At 40.5% G+C, this 15402-nt stretch overlaps 1 protein-coding gene across 1 annotated transcript; it reads right to left on the bottom strand.

Moving 5' to 3' along the window:
* Positions 1–10105: 10105 nt before the first annotated feature.
* prr18 (proline rich 18) lies at positions 10106–12979 on the bottom strand. The gene has a single exon (XM_085478033.1). The coding sequence runs from the start codon at positions 12800–12802 to the stop codon at positions 12041–12043; it is 762 nt and encodes a 253-aa protein (XP_085334159.1). The 5' UTR covers positions 12803–12979; the 3' UTR covers positions 10106–12040.
* Between the last annotated feature and the right edge of the window lie 2423 nt (positions 12980–15402).

Raw genomic sequence — 15402 nt, 5'->3', positions numbered from 1 at the left:
CCCATTTGGCGCCTGTCTCTTCTCCTCCAACACCCCACCTGGTGCTAACTGTCACACCAGGCCATTTCCTGGTGTGGGTCAGCAGGACTGTGAATTAACATTGATCTCTATTGCGCTTTAGATCCCCTCCCAGACCACCCCACCCCCCCCTCAATCCTCAAAGGATGAAATGCAGGTGCAATTCAAGCAAACCTGAGAAAAAAGATTTAAACTTGTATTGTCTCAGCTTTGAATCTCGAGAAAAAAAGAGAAGCGTTTCGCATATTTTAACCTATTTGCTTATCGTATAATAAGCTGTTCACTGGCTTTTTGATTTCATTTTCTCGCCATCATTGGCACAACTCGTGAAAATCAACTGAGAGATGATCAACCTCAATATCTGTTTGAACTGCACTTTTGAATGTTTTTCATTATAGAAATTTCTTCTGCTCAAAAATGACTTCAGGGCTGTACATATATTCTTCATTTTGGTTTGTTGATTAGGTTAGCTGACTTCTGTATTAAGATAGACAGAAGCAATGGAACTTTCCAACTGTGAAAAACACACTATAGAGTCTAATGCTGCCATAAATAGTCATAGTTGTCGTGTCCTCCTCCCCTCACACCCAGCTGATTGTGGCAGATGGCCGCCCCTCCCTGAGCCTGAGTTTTCTTCCTGTTAAAAGAGAGTTTTTCCTTCCCACTGTTGCCAAACCACTTACTCACTAGGGGTCATATAATTGTTGGGGTTTTCTCAGTCTTCTTTGTAGGTTCTTCCACCTTATAATATAAAGTGTTTTGAGGGAACTGTTGTTATTAATTAGCACTTTGAAATGAACTGAATATAAGCTTTGTATGCTTTATGTAGACACGTGTGATAAGGATGAAATGTATTCAGATAAAAAAATAAAAAATAAAACATAAAGTACCTAATGATTATCATGGAGAGGGAGGTTTTTGGAGAGTAAATTAATTGTTTTAGTCAATATGTAAAACACATTTATACACCAGTACTTCCAGTGCAGGGCTTCAGTTAAAGCACTGACAGCCTGTGGATGTCTATAGGGTGGGGAGTTTTCTCCAGAGCTAGTGGATCTAAGATTTCAGCACTGAGGCGACCTTAACGCTCCCCAACGCTGGCTTTGACCAGTCACTGTTTGCCTTCTCTTGCTTTCCCTCCAGTCAGGCTCATCCTCTGTTTGCTTAGGCCCACTTTGACACAGAGGTGAGAGAAAAAATGAATCCTGCATGCTTGTCCATATATGCTCATCTCAGCACTTGAGCATAACCTCTTCTCTGGTTTTCTCACTTTTTTGAGTCTCTTCACCATCCTCCGCCACCGTTCCCTTACATTACTGTAAATATTTTAAATAATGCTCTCTATCCTTAATAATAACTGTTAGGATACTATTTATAAAGTTTTCTAAATTTAATATTGGATCAGGAAACTTCAACAAGTCTATGGGTAAATGCGGCTTTTCCTTGGCACATTTCTTTCTAATTTTAAAGGAAACAGTTGCATTTTGGGAAATAACACTTTTTTCAATTTTATCAAGTACTTGAGGTCAGGCCATAAAATATATAGCTGGTAGGTAGTTTCAGCCGCTCCCTTATTTTCCAAGGAGTCACCACAGCAGATCTGCTTGTTTGATGTGGCACAGATGATACACTGCACATCCATCCTGATGTAACCCTCCCAATAATCCGGGCTGGAGATGGACACTCGGCTTGTCCCCCCCAATCGCTGGGTTTGTGTCTCGTCACAGTCTAAAGCCAGAAAGCTTTTGCTTTTTGTGTTAACCACCACACCACAGAGCCACCGCATTTAGCATGAAGCAATGGCAAGGAAATGTGATGAAGACTAAAAACTTCTCCCTGACAAATGCTTTTAAATTGATGTTCATATACGCATATGAACATTTTTATAACCAACAGAGTGATTCAGGAATCTTTCCGCTTCTATCGAGTTGTTTCGGCCTGTCTGTTTGAAGTAACTGTTAGACGCACACAGAGCTGCCTCTTATCTTCTTCTCTGTTTTGTCCTTATTCCAGCATGTAAGTATAACCGCATGACAATGTCCGAAATAGACTAAAATTCAATTTAATTCCAGAGGAATTATATATTAAAGTGCTTTCATCTGTGCAAAAGAAAAGTGTAAAAATTATGAATTGTAGTTTTTCCATCATGCTCAGTTTGCCAGACAGCCCCAAATAAGACTAAAAATGCACATTTAGACCTTTTCTGGTATGGAAACAGCGTTTACGCTATAGTTTGGGACAGGCTGATGTATAGCACATATGCTAATCAGCTGATTGCTCTCAGTAGAGTTATATTTGTTGTTGAGTGCTAAAGTGCTAAAAGTCTTCTTACTGAAGTTTTTGCAAACATTTTTCAAAATGCACTGTAAACTATCTTACTTGATAAACCTGTGATGTTATTTATAATTATTGGAGGAAAGACAAATGCATGTAGCATGTTATACTGGGTGTATGTTGTCAGTGTGGGCCTATGCATGTGTGCCTGACGATGCAGTCAGGGATCATTGCCACAGGTGTGTTTACCTCTCATTGTCCTTTTTAAGTGGAATTACTGCCCCTGTGGTTTTCACACTAACCTTGAGAAACATTTACTTCGTTTTGTCCTTCCCCCGGCTGCTGTCGAAGATCAGCTTCTCTGAACTCTTCTTTGATCTGGACTTATTAACCGGCACACACAGACATCGAAAGAGAGTCAGTTTTACATTTGAGCTGGAGAGCCAATAAGCCAGCGAAAGGAAATCACACAATTTCCAAACAAGTTGGGAAACTGCTGAATGCAAATAAAAAAAGAACACAGTGATTTGTAAACCATTCAAACCCCAAATGTAATAGAAATCATTAGAAAGACAACAAATGTTTAGAATAGGAATATTATTGATATTCTTATTTGCATTAAAAAATCAGGGTTGAACTTTAATCAAAAAAGAAAAACTACGATTTCTTGTGACCTGCACACAAAGTGTTGTGTACAGGGCCGCCTCCACAATTTTCCCATTGGGTTGGCCATACGGGGGCCACTAAAAATATCGGCGTGGAACACGCCAACATAGAACAGTCTTGCTGGGGGGCACTGGGATGGCCAGTGCCCTCCCCCTTGGTGGAGCCCCTTGTTGTGTAATATATTCCTAATGGAGTGCTACTTCTCAAGCATAGCCATAATGTGGTGCCGCTCACACCCGATAACACTGCACACTCGGGTGACAACACACTTTGGAAGCTGGGTGCAAACTGTGTGCGGGGAGGACTCCTGAGCAAGGCAGCGTTTACTCACAGAACAGTGCAGCAGGTAACAGATCTATACAAACCCTATGAGCTTTAGAGGATGAAGACTGGAGAAGGACAGTGTGGACTTGTGGACTTACATGTATTAAAAAAATAGTATTACTCAATGACACTGTAAGCATGAATATAAAAAACTCTGAAAAATTACACATGTGTTGCAGCAGGATGCTGCAAGTTAAGAGCTAACTTTTCCACTTCCATCCTATGTGTATTTTCCACTCACTGAGGTGAGTTTGTAGTAACAGACATGGCATTTTTTGGTCAAACTAATTTTGTAGACCTGTAATGCACACTTGTGAAATTCAACATGTTGAAGTGACTATGACCAGATGGCCACAAAGATAGAAAATTACTGCATGAACTGTCCAATAAATCATAGCAGCTAATAATAAACACATAAATAGCCACAAAGTACGACAGATTGGACGAAGTGGCTCATTACGTAAAAACATAACCAAGGATTGGCTTCAGCTCTAATTGCTTTTAATTTGGAGTTTTCTCGTGGATGTGGGGAATGTGCATATGGCAGAGCTGTGCAGCAGGGGCAGGAGGAGCTGCTGTCTCATTGTGTTTGTGTGTTGTGCGATGAGATTTCACACTGATGGAGAACTTGCCAGTTCGGCCCTTCATTTGCTTTCTTACCAAGCTCCTAATGTCCTCAAAGCCAGTGTGCTGCTTGAGGGTGACAGCCTCGTACTAACATCGTACATGCTCCAACTAAACACAGTTCATAGATAATTAACAACAAGAGTGAAACCAGCTGACACCGTTCTGTCAGATATTCACAACGTGCAAACAGCAAGTGCACCAAAGGTGAGAAAAGTGGGTAAAAGAACTGAAATCTGGCTTAAGATTAAAAATAAAATCAATAAATGGCTCTTTAAATCGTAGTTTTTATTTCCAGGTATTGTGAGTTAGAGAGAGAATGGCAGAAAAGTCCGAATCCATAAGAGTTTTCTTATGTAAAACATGAATGTTTTTCAATGTAATGAGGCCCAAGAATATGTCGGTGTAGATGAAGGACGCCGTTAGTATGCTGAAACACCAAAATAAACCTATCAAAGACACAGTAAAAACTTTAGGACGGACGAAAATCAATGATATGGTTCATTGTTAAAAAAAATGAAATGCACTGGCCAGCTCAGCAACACCAAAAGTCTGAAAGACCAAACACCACAGCTAAAGTGCAACGATGACAGAATTATTCCATGATTAAGAAAAACAACTTCACAATATCTAACCAAGTGAAAACCATCTAACCAGTGGAAATGCTGAGCGTCTACAACAAGGTGTAAAAACATTCCCTCCTAAATGTTTCTTAGTCTATCCTATTAATGTTGAGCATCTGAAAAAAAGGGGAGGCTGTGTATACAAACTGTGATTCCTAAAAGGCACATGCACATCATGCAAGCTAAAATCCACACTTCAGTCACACCTTGATTGTTTGATTTAAAATCCACTGTCGTTGTGTACAGAGGAAAAACTACAAAAATTGTGTTTTTGCCTGACAAGCTGTGAATCCAACAGTATACACTTAATGGGTATTCCCTGAAGTGTAACATAAAATCTCTGGTAAAGTTTCTTAAAACTACAGCACATGTTGTTACATCATATGAGTGAGTGTGCTTGCATAACTAATAATGAGTGGAACCACAACTCGTGCAACTCACAGTCTCGCTGCCTCTTGCATTACCCCTGCCATTTCTGTTAAACTGAGTTTTATTTGCCTGAAGACCCATAAAGCTTTAAAGCAAAAGAAACTCTCCAAACACTCCGACATCTGCTCGCAGTGCTGGCATGAAGCGACACCGCTGGCCCAATTGCTGCGTCTTTTTTGCAGTGGACATAATTACAACATTTCCCTCTTGGATGATGTTTGCAAGAGTCCGAGGCGCTGCCAGGGCAGTTGAGTTTCCACAGCAGAGGGTTCAGATTGTGTTTGGTCATCTCACTTCTGTGTGAGTAATCAGCTCTCTCCTACAGGCGGGTCCATGCTAAACAAGACACTGACTATTTGTTCTTGATTGCAGTGCAAACAAAGGCCCAGGGGGCTCTCTGCAGCTGAGTAGCATCTCCCTCCACCACAGCAGCGAGTAGATGTCGGAAAGTTAAAACTCCAGTCATACTGCCGGTCCTGAGATTTTGGGAATCTACTGTAAGCCTATAGGAATAATAGACAAACATTTGATGCTACATTCAAAAAATATTTATGCTCAAAATGCTAACTTTAAATAATTTGTTTGCATATACATATTCCATGTAATTTTGTTACATAAGCACAATGTCAAAAAATTACATTTAATGGAATTTGATTAAGTGAAACTGACTTGATTCAAGGATTCAAAAGCATAAAGCCCACTTTGGTCTTACGTGCGCCACATCAGTGAAACACCCTTTTCTGTCAGTGAAAAGAAGTGAGTGAGTGTCCCTTGTTTTAGCGGCCGGGAAACAGAGCGCAGAAAACAAATGAGAAGTAAACAAGCAGCCACAGGAAGCCATTAACAGTAGCCGGGACCAATTAGGCCCCAGCAGGTGTTCTGGCCTTTGCTGCCTCACCTCCATGTCTTACAGAGCCCCGATATTCTGAGGAAACAAAGGGTAGTTTTATTTGCTCAGCAATTTGACGCAAAAGATTCCTCCAAAGGGCCTCTGAAGTAATTTATTGCATTCTCTTTTGTCTCCTCCTGCTACTTAAGCGGAAGTCATTACAGAGGACACTTAGATCCCCTTCAAGAAGCCTGACTTTTACAGGATAGGAAGATAAGACAGGATCTCTCTACCATTAGACCCCCTCTATCCAGGCACCCTGTGAAGAGTATAGCTCTCTTTACACCCAGTCAGAAGACACATGTGGAAGTCAAAATCAAAGTCACTCACAGTACAACTGCAGACAGACATTTTCAAGACTACATAAGCTGCAATATAAATAAAGGAAAACAATAATGAATATTCACATCAATATTATAAACCAAGAAACACGTATACCTAATTATGAAATGCTAAAAAAAAATTATTTTCCAAACTTTTTAATTTTCCATTGAATCAACTTTAAAAGATCTGATCATCATCTGCACTTTGACTAAACCGTGCTCACGCTACAGTAGCTACGGATTAGTTTTAGTCTAGCGAACCACCCATACTGTGCACTACATTTATAGGATCCATTTATTCACTGCTGCTGTGAGTATATTAACTATGTGAGTGCAAATTTAGGGGAAAAAAGAGAGAATGTGAAGTTGATGTTGTTAAAACAAGCTGAAAGTGAAACCTTGAGTTTTTGCTTTACATCTGCAACTTTTCTAGTCTACAAATGGTAAAATACAAGGCTCGTGTGAATCTCAGTAAGCAGAACTTTGTCACATTTAATGTCGTCGCCACATTACAGGAAGCGGTGTCTGAAAAGGGCTGGGAAAATCATCAAAGACCCCAGTCACCCATCACATGGACTCTTCACCCTCCTGCCCTCTGGGAGGCGCCACAGGAGCCTCCGGACTAAGACCACCAGGTACCGGAACAGCTTCTTCCCCACAGCTGTCAGACTCCTGAACTCTGCCTCCTGACATCTGACCCACGTTAACACATGGACTGAACATACACACACCTACAATGGACAACCGTACCCTCAAACACACAATAATAACATGGACTGAACCACCACTCACAACCACTAGCACTTTATATAGCCTAGGAATTATATCTCACTTATCTTAACTGCACTACTGTATAGCTCTGTGTAAATAATCATTCTGTACATTCGATAATCTTTAATCCTACAACTGTTTACAACTTGCATAGTTCCCATTTCTGTATAGCTGTATATCCCAGATTCTGTAAAGTTATTTATTTCATATTCTGTATAGTTTTTCATATTTATATCCTGTTCATAGCCTGTACATAGCTTGTACTCACTACAGCCTTTACATACTTAGTTATAGAATATTCACAACATACTTCATACCGTGTACATTATAACATACCATAATAGACCCATTTCTGTAATATACTCACATATCTATACTATTGCTAATATATATTGTAATATATCTATATCACTAAAGCACTTCTGGATGGATGCAAACTGCATTTCGTTGCCTTGTACCTGTGCATGTGCAATGACAATAAAGTTGAATTCTATTCTATTCTATTCTATTCTATTCTATTCTATTAAAAGAGGCCCACAAACCAGAACAGCACAGGCTCTCTTAAAAGAGCAACGTGCTAAAACAAAGTCCAATTCACTAGACAAATAAGAGGAATCAATAATACCTCATTGAATTCAGCCATAAATGAACACAGCCACTGTTTACTGAGTGCAGCCAATTCTAAAATTTACACCTTGACTGTCACAAAGTGCACTGTAATATATCCAGTTTCATACAATTTATTTAATTAATTGTTTTTTCATTTTCCTCGGTGCATCAAGCTTCTGTAGGACTGGTGGTCACTTATGGACCAAAAAAACAAATCATTTCAAGTACGGAAGCCGGTGCTGCTGAGCTCAGACCTGATTCTTATTCTTTTTAAACTGCAAAGTTCAGCTGAGGATTTTCCTGAATTACGGCCAGATTCACAGTCGTGGAGAAACTCAGAAATTTAAATTTCACACGGTCACATTATTTATATATATATATTTATATATTTTATTCTCTGACTTTGCTCCGGGTGTCTCATTTCTCTGCTGAAGCTATGACCTCTGTGAGTGGACCTTCCAGTAGCTTAGCACAGCGGCAATGCAGAGCATCGCAGAGGCGCTCATGTAGGCCTCTAGATGGCGCTGTAGGATAAACAAATAAAAAGACACCAAGCGGATGGAAACCGTTTAAAAAACATAAAACGGAGACAAGTGTTTTAGTACCGACCAAAGATGTGGACATGCTAAAGTGACTGCTGTGATGATCGTGATCAAAGAACTTTCACTGTTTTGTTTTTTCTGCAGATGCAGAATGAGTAACTAAATGATTACAAACTGTCTTAAACATTATAGCGTAATTACATCATTTTATAACTTGTTCCAGCTGTGCTTGATGTGGAGGTCCTGGCCTTTTTCTCTGGGAATTGGCTGCTGCCACGAACTGCCTTCCTCCTCCGGAGCGTTGACTTTATTCCCTGCCTATCAACAGTAAAGACCTACTTTAGATGCTGTGGGAGCCTGAGGATTAAAAAAGAATGTTTTTTTGTTTTTTGTAATCCCATCGTTTGCCAAGAGCATCTTCCCACACAACATCCTGACATTGTGTTCTTGCAATGCGCAGCCAATAAGTAAATAAAAAGAAACAAGACCATATGCTGCAGGAATATGCCCACCTTCACTCCCACTAAGCCTTCATCCTATTCCCTGATCTTCAGTGTGGCTCTAGATAACTCTGAGCATATCATCAGGCAGCAGTGTCCTTTCCTTAATCCAGATAATGAATGGTTCCTAGTAGATGCTGCACAGGGAAGGTTTGTGGACAGATTTCTAATAATACACCTTAATTAAAATGCACTAAATCTGGTAAAAGTGCAAAAAGAAAATGTGAAACCAAAAAAGGAGCGCAGGATGTGGTAGGTGTTATAAAAAGCAAAAAAGGAACGCAAACCTTATGGGAGTGATAGCATGCATGCTGCTCTGTATTGACAGCTTAGGTTTGTGCCTTTTTATACAACGTTTATGTTCCCCCTTTGTGTTGCATGTATTTGTCATTGTAACTCTGTCCTGAGGTGGGAAAAACCATGAAAACATGCCCACATATATTCTTCATTCCCCTGGTGTCCTCATTATTAGTTATACAACACATGCCAAAGGAGATTACTCTCACTCATATAATCCCTAAACGAAGAAAAAAACATCTTTTAGCTTTTGTGGGAGGACAGCACTCTCAGATCAAAGCCTTCTTTTTCAGGCTGCCTTGTTTCTGGCAGCCTGAGGCCTCAGTCTTGAGGGGTTCACCCTGGATGACCACAACACTAAAGTTTATTGGCCGACTCAGTTCAGGAAATGTCTGGTTTGTCCTTCCTCACAAAAGCTGCTGGAAACACGGGATTTATCAGTTCCGTTGCCACAGTGATGCTATCGCGGCACAGCTAAGGGACCTGCAGTTCTCTGCTCTCTTTGCTGTGTGCAAAGTGTCAGTGACAGAGTGAAGGCTGCATCCATCTGTGCTCCCTGCCACTATAAATCAGGGGAGGATAATGAAGCTGCCCTGCTGTCCCGCGCCACTCTCCCACACAGTGATCACAGTACAGTGTGGTGAACAGAAAGCCCGCAGCCTTTCTTTTTTTCCCCTTTTCCCCCCCCTCCTAATCTAGAAACAGAAGTGTCACTTGGATTGGATAGATTCTTGTGTAAACAAATAGTTTGCGGCAAAAGGTGGAAAAAAAGTCCAGCTTGGTCTGGATTTCACAACCCAGATGAAAACAAAAGGGCTTGAAGGGCGGTTTAAAGATAAAGTTTCCACTTTTATCCAAGCCGCCCATTGCAACTGCCCCCAATCCTTCAAATTGCACTTTTCCTATTGACAACAAGCATTTTAGCTACTTCACACATAATGATGCAGTTCTTACCCCCAGGACAGACTCACTCATGAATAGCTTGGCTTTCAGGCCCATATGAGCCAGTAATGAATACCAGAGAGACACACACAAACAAGACCGCAATAGAAATTAGACAATAGAAGAGGATTACACAACTTTTGGTCACTAAGCCAGTTGATAATATCACTACAGGAACCATGGAGAACCAAACGAGTCTTGGTACACGCTGTAATGGCTCACCCATGATCTCAGCACTCAACAACCAAATCATTTGTGAGACTGAACGAGAAAATCTATTCAGGAGAAAACGCTTTATTGTAGAAGCTTTGCTTGTTTATCCAGATGACACAGTGGAGAAAGTCTGTGGTGTTACACACTGTACAATGACATTTACAGAGTTATGGCCGGACATGTATTTGACACTTGATTATTTGCTGCAGGCTTGAATCCATTCCTGAATGAAACACCTTTAAGAAGAAAACAACTGATGAGTGTGTCATATGAAACACCTGTCCCCAACTGGTAATACATCTGCAATAGAGGAAAGAGCGCTTGATTGAATCAGGTCTTTGCACTCCAGTTTTATGGCAACTCTATTGCCAAGATAGTGTTTACTGAGAAGAGGCAATACACTAAAAAAATCTGAGTTTTCCCATTAATAAAACGTCTGCCAAACAACAGCATTACCTGAGGTTACGAGCGGAGGTATATGTTTTAAAATGCCTTACCAGTTGTTGGTGTGTGAGCCCTCCAAACAAGCTGTCGTGTCTTAAACTTACAACACTCCTCTGTCTGAAATGTAATAGAGTTCAAAATGTACCGCACACAGAGTAAAAGTCTGGTTACCAAGTTACAGAACACAATGCTGCAAATGAGACTCTCCATACAGAGGAATTTCAAATATGTATTTGGCCGTGCATAGAAACTGAATTTGTGTTCTGAGGTTTGCATTTGAATGTTAGTTTAATGATCAATACAATGCACTGTGGGCAGGTGTGACTCTAAAAAAAACAAAAGCATAAGCCATTTTTTATGGCTTAAATGATCTGCGACTCCAATGTGTGGTTTATTTATTTTTATTTTTTCCTTCTTAAAACAGCCATATTCTGTCCCCCTGACCTGGACGACTACCCGAGCAGCATACTTTCAGGATAGTTCACTTCAAACTAGAGCTACTTTGCAGCAAGTCCTGTAGATGTGGCTTTTCACCAGATTTTAATACCAGTGTGATACGTAAGGTAGTCTGGAGGTAATTTCCTAAAGGGGTCATGCACCTGGGCCCTACAGTACACTTGTGAACCCTGCTTAACAGGAAATCTAAGACGCTTAGAACACTAATGCCCAAATGGCCTCAGGTAGCTACAGTGGCAACAAAGAGCCTTTAAAACGCTTGTCTGAAAACTGGCCAGAAGTGTAAAAGAAATCTAAATGACTGCAAATTAGTTGTTGTTTTTTTTTTAAATTAAGAGGCACAGCACAATACGGCTTTTTTAAGATTTAAAAGGATCGAGACAGTTGCATAATTAAAAAAATAAAATATTTTTACTTAGAATTTGCTTAAATTAATGAGCTGAAAAGATATGTGACAGTACAAATATTTAGTAAACATTACATACTGTACACCACTAGTAAATCCCTGCAAAGGATATAACCCTCTTATGAGAGGAAAAATAAACAATTCAATTTGGTTTTTAGGAGCAGAGGCAAAGAGCTCTGTTGTTGACAGTTTATTGTTCTCCCACACAAAGGAGCAGACCCCTCTGCCAATCCACAGGCGCCTCACTGAAAAATAGAAACCACGTGCAAAGGACGAGAATTTAAAGGTATTTAACTAAAACTGAAAGAAATAAAATAATGAACAGGCATCAAACTCCCAAAGCAAATATCCCTGCGAGCCCTAAGCACTGCTGGATACTTTTAAAATCCTGTTTTTGATGGGGAATGTAAATGACTTTTTATGATTTCAATGGAATTTCCTCATTTCATTCGTTTTCTTAATTAATTGACTTTTTTTTTTTAAAGGTATTGACATCTATTTTTTTTTAATATATATTTCTTTAACAAACTGACATTCATCTGAAGACACGTGGATTTCCTCCCTTTAACGTTTACTTGAGAACATTAAAATTCAGGATGCCTTTGCAACAGATCTACACCAATTGCACATTGTTCACGAGTCCATCACACTGAGAGTCCCGGCTTAACAACAAGACATCAAAGCCAGGTGTCAGCAGCCTTTGAGGTGCGGAAGTGCGGAAAGTTTGTCGACTTTTCCCAAAGCAGCGGCATTTTCGACCCCTTTTAGCCACTCTTTGCATTTCCTTACAACAGTCTCATCCACATCCCCGTCCTCGTCTTCATACTCCACATCATCGTACTTGTATTGGTCATTCAGCAGAGATATTTTAACGATGGCGGTGATGTCCTGCTCCGCGCTCTCTGCTTTGGCGGCCGGCGCGCAGCCCTTGGACCCCCCGTGCGTCTTTTTGGATGGAAAAACTCGCCGGTGCCGAAAATCGGTGCCGGCGCAACACTTTTGTTGCTTTGCCATCATTTGTTTTTCTAGATTCCGTTTTTGGATGACAAGAATGGCTTCGGGGGTGAGACTGAGTGTAAATTGAATTTCCTTCTTCCCTTCCTCTTTTCCACTGAGTTGTCTCGTGGAGTCCATGGAGCTGGAGCGCCTGACTCCTTCAGATGAATCCTGAGGTTTCGGCACCATCAACCACGAAGACTTTCCCTGGGTCTCTTGCCCGGCACCGGGCTTCTGAGTGGGGCTTTTATTTTTGTCCTGCTGGGGTTTTCGCCCCAAGTTCCTTAAATTCGCCGATGCCCAAGATGTGGGTTGTTTCTCCTTATCCGACCCCCCTCTCTCTCCGCAGGATTTGCTGGTTTGCTCAGGAGGCACTCCGTTGGCTTTCTTTTTCCCGAATAGTTCCCTGCCAGGCGATGAGATCCGCTGGTGGAGGCTGATGGGTGGAAAAGGCATCGTTGTGTCTGGAAGTGGTCAGGATATAAAAGCGTGCAAATTATTCTGAGTGCAGAAGAGGAAGCCCTGCGTAAAGCGACGACCGGCGCTCTGCGGGCATAATCCAACAGACAAGGTGGAGGGGGTTGCGTTGCACCTGTTGTCCGCGCTGACTGGAGTTCAACTGGTTCACACAAGGCAGCCCGGCCGCTTTATGCAGGAGCCGGCAGGAAGGCGTGGCAAGAAGCGCCAAACAAAGCCGTGAAAAAACTGATGATGTCATTTCATAATTTTCAACAACTTCCTCAAACGATGAGCCACATCCACCCAGAGTTCCCCTCATCGCCTGTCACAGCGCCTCTCTGCTGCTTTCCAGTTACTGGATCCATTTCTCGTGCATTATCGTACCCATCATAAGCTTTTCAGGACATAATGAGCCTGAAAACTATGAGTCATCATTGAATGTTTTTCACAAAAGTGATGCCGTTAAAGAACTAAATTTCAACTCAGTAAAAAAGAATTATAAAGCCGAAAAAAAAAACGACTTCTTATAACATTTTTAGCCCATAACATCTTTATTCGAAATACAAAACTCAAAAAGTTCAACAACTTCAAAAGTATCAATACTCTGTAATTTATTTGCACTGCCAAAACATACTTGGATGAAAAGAAAGAGAACTTATGGTCATAATCATGAGTTTAGTCCTTGGTGCTCAGATCAGTGTGTCCTTGAACATGTCACAGGAACAATGGCATGCAGTTTCCTTGTATCCTTTCAGTAAATATGATCTCAAATGTCAATTATCTGATGTGTATTGACAGTCACTTTTGTTACTCTAGCCATGTAGACTATGAAATAGCATCTCATAGGATACACAAATAATCTGCAATATGGATTTTTCTTTGTCTTTCTTTGCTTCTATCTGCACTTTCTGCCAGGCAGAAATCAATGAGCCCTTTTGCTAATCTGTAGTTATTAAACGATTTTATATTGCCTGCATATTTTATGGTTCGTGAAACATCTTGGCTTTAAGTCATGCATCAGATGCAGTTGCTCTGGGGATGGGGAAATAAAACTACATCTAAAATGCATGTGTGTTTAATGCTTTTTGAAAATTAACAGTCTTCAGACACTTAGAATCAATAACTGGGACAGAAACTCCCACCACAACACAGGCCAAGTTATTTATTCATCTCTGCAAGAAGACTTAGATCATTAAGCTAAAGAAGACACACAGACTTGTTTAATTTCAGTGCTCGCCGAGGCATGATCGCTGTTCTCTCTGACATAACAACAGATTAAATGTACTGAAGGGGAAACAGTTGGGACGCTAACAGATTGCTGGGGTCAGGGTTCTTCCCATTCATCTTCAAACTTTGGTGTAATCCAAAAATGGCTGCTATGGAAAACCAATCAGAAAAAACAAAGACGACAAACTCATTTCAAAGAATTATTTTATCCCCCCCAAGATTACTTCGAGAGGGATTTGCTGCGTCTCTGCCAAGTCCGATAACAATAAGTACTGAGGGGAGATTTCGCCCATGGTAATCCAACAAAAATACAAGTGTCTACCCCCCCCCCAAAAAAACAAAACCCATAAGCGTAGCAAGAAAAGAAAAGGAATTATTTAATCTGATAAAGCAATTAAGAAAAAAAAAAAAAAAACTTCTTGAGCTGTGCTCTTATTACGTAGAAAAACACATTTTAGTTTAAATGCAAAAAAATGCAAAGGGATCAAGACTGCTGGCCCAAGGAGCTCTAAAAAGCAGAAAGACCTTTGTTAGTAGGATGTGAACATCTGCACCACAAATGGGGGTAGGAAAAGGTTATGAGTGTTCTGGAGGAGGTTGTCATGACAACCACATCCTCAAAGGCTACACCATCACGCTGAAGCGGTATAGGGGAACATGATGCCAGCTATATTGGGTTATTAGGTCACGTAAAAAAAAAAATCACAATGCTCAGAAAAGCGTAATTAACTGGGTCACTGCTACATCTGGCAGGAAATCAACCTAAAAGGAGAAGCATTTTTAACATGATGCACTGAAGATTGAGTGCTTTTTAAATTCTGTTTAGCTGTAGAAAAAAAAAAAAAGAAAAAAAAATCATATTTCAGGCATTATCAGTGAAGCAGTGACACAATTGCCAAGGGGAAAACAACAACATGGAATAGCATCTCAGAGCCTCTTTGCGCGCACGCGCGCACACACACACACACACACACACACACACACACACACACACACACACACACACAGAGAGAGAGAGAGAGATAATGCTCTGACAACGTTTGCATGTAGGAAGCCAGATGACAATTAATTTGTATACTGCTCAAAATGCAAATATAGAACCCGACTTAAATTTGAACTGGTTTCTTCCTGCTGCATATAATCAGAAGGCACTTTTGTTGTATTTGACCACATACCAGACTCAACATCAGTTTCTGCACTTAAATGGCATAAATACACTCAGAAAATTCAGGAATATTTTTAAATATATTAACCATTAAAGGCACCCATTACTCATGTCAAAAGCAAAAGACTGATACCTATTATCTGGTGATAGTTATAGACCTTTAGCTACACTTAAAAAGCAAGACTTCACAGTATGAAAGCCATAA

Source organism: Copadichromis virginalis, linkage group LG13, assembly GCF_057382275.1.
Source record: "Copadichromis virginalis isolate Kocher_CV1m ecotype Utaka linkage group LG13, C_Virginalis_male_GT1.1, whole genome shotgun sequence".
In the NCBI taxonomy this organism is placed as follows: Eukaryota; Metazoa; Chordata; class Actinopteri; order Cichliformes; family Cichlidae; genus Copadichromis; species Copadichromis virginalis.
The sequence above is the reverse complement of the archived record's forward strand: the minus strand, read 5'-3'. Positions and strand labels throughout refer to the sequence as shown.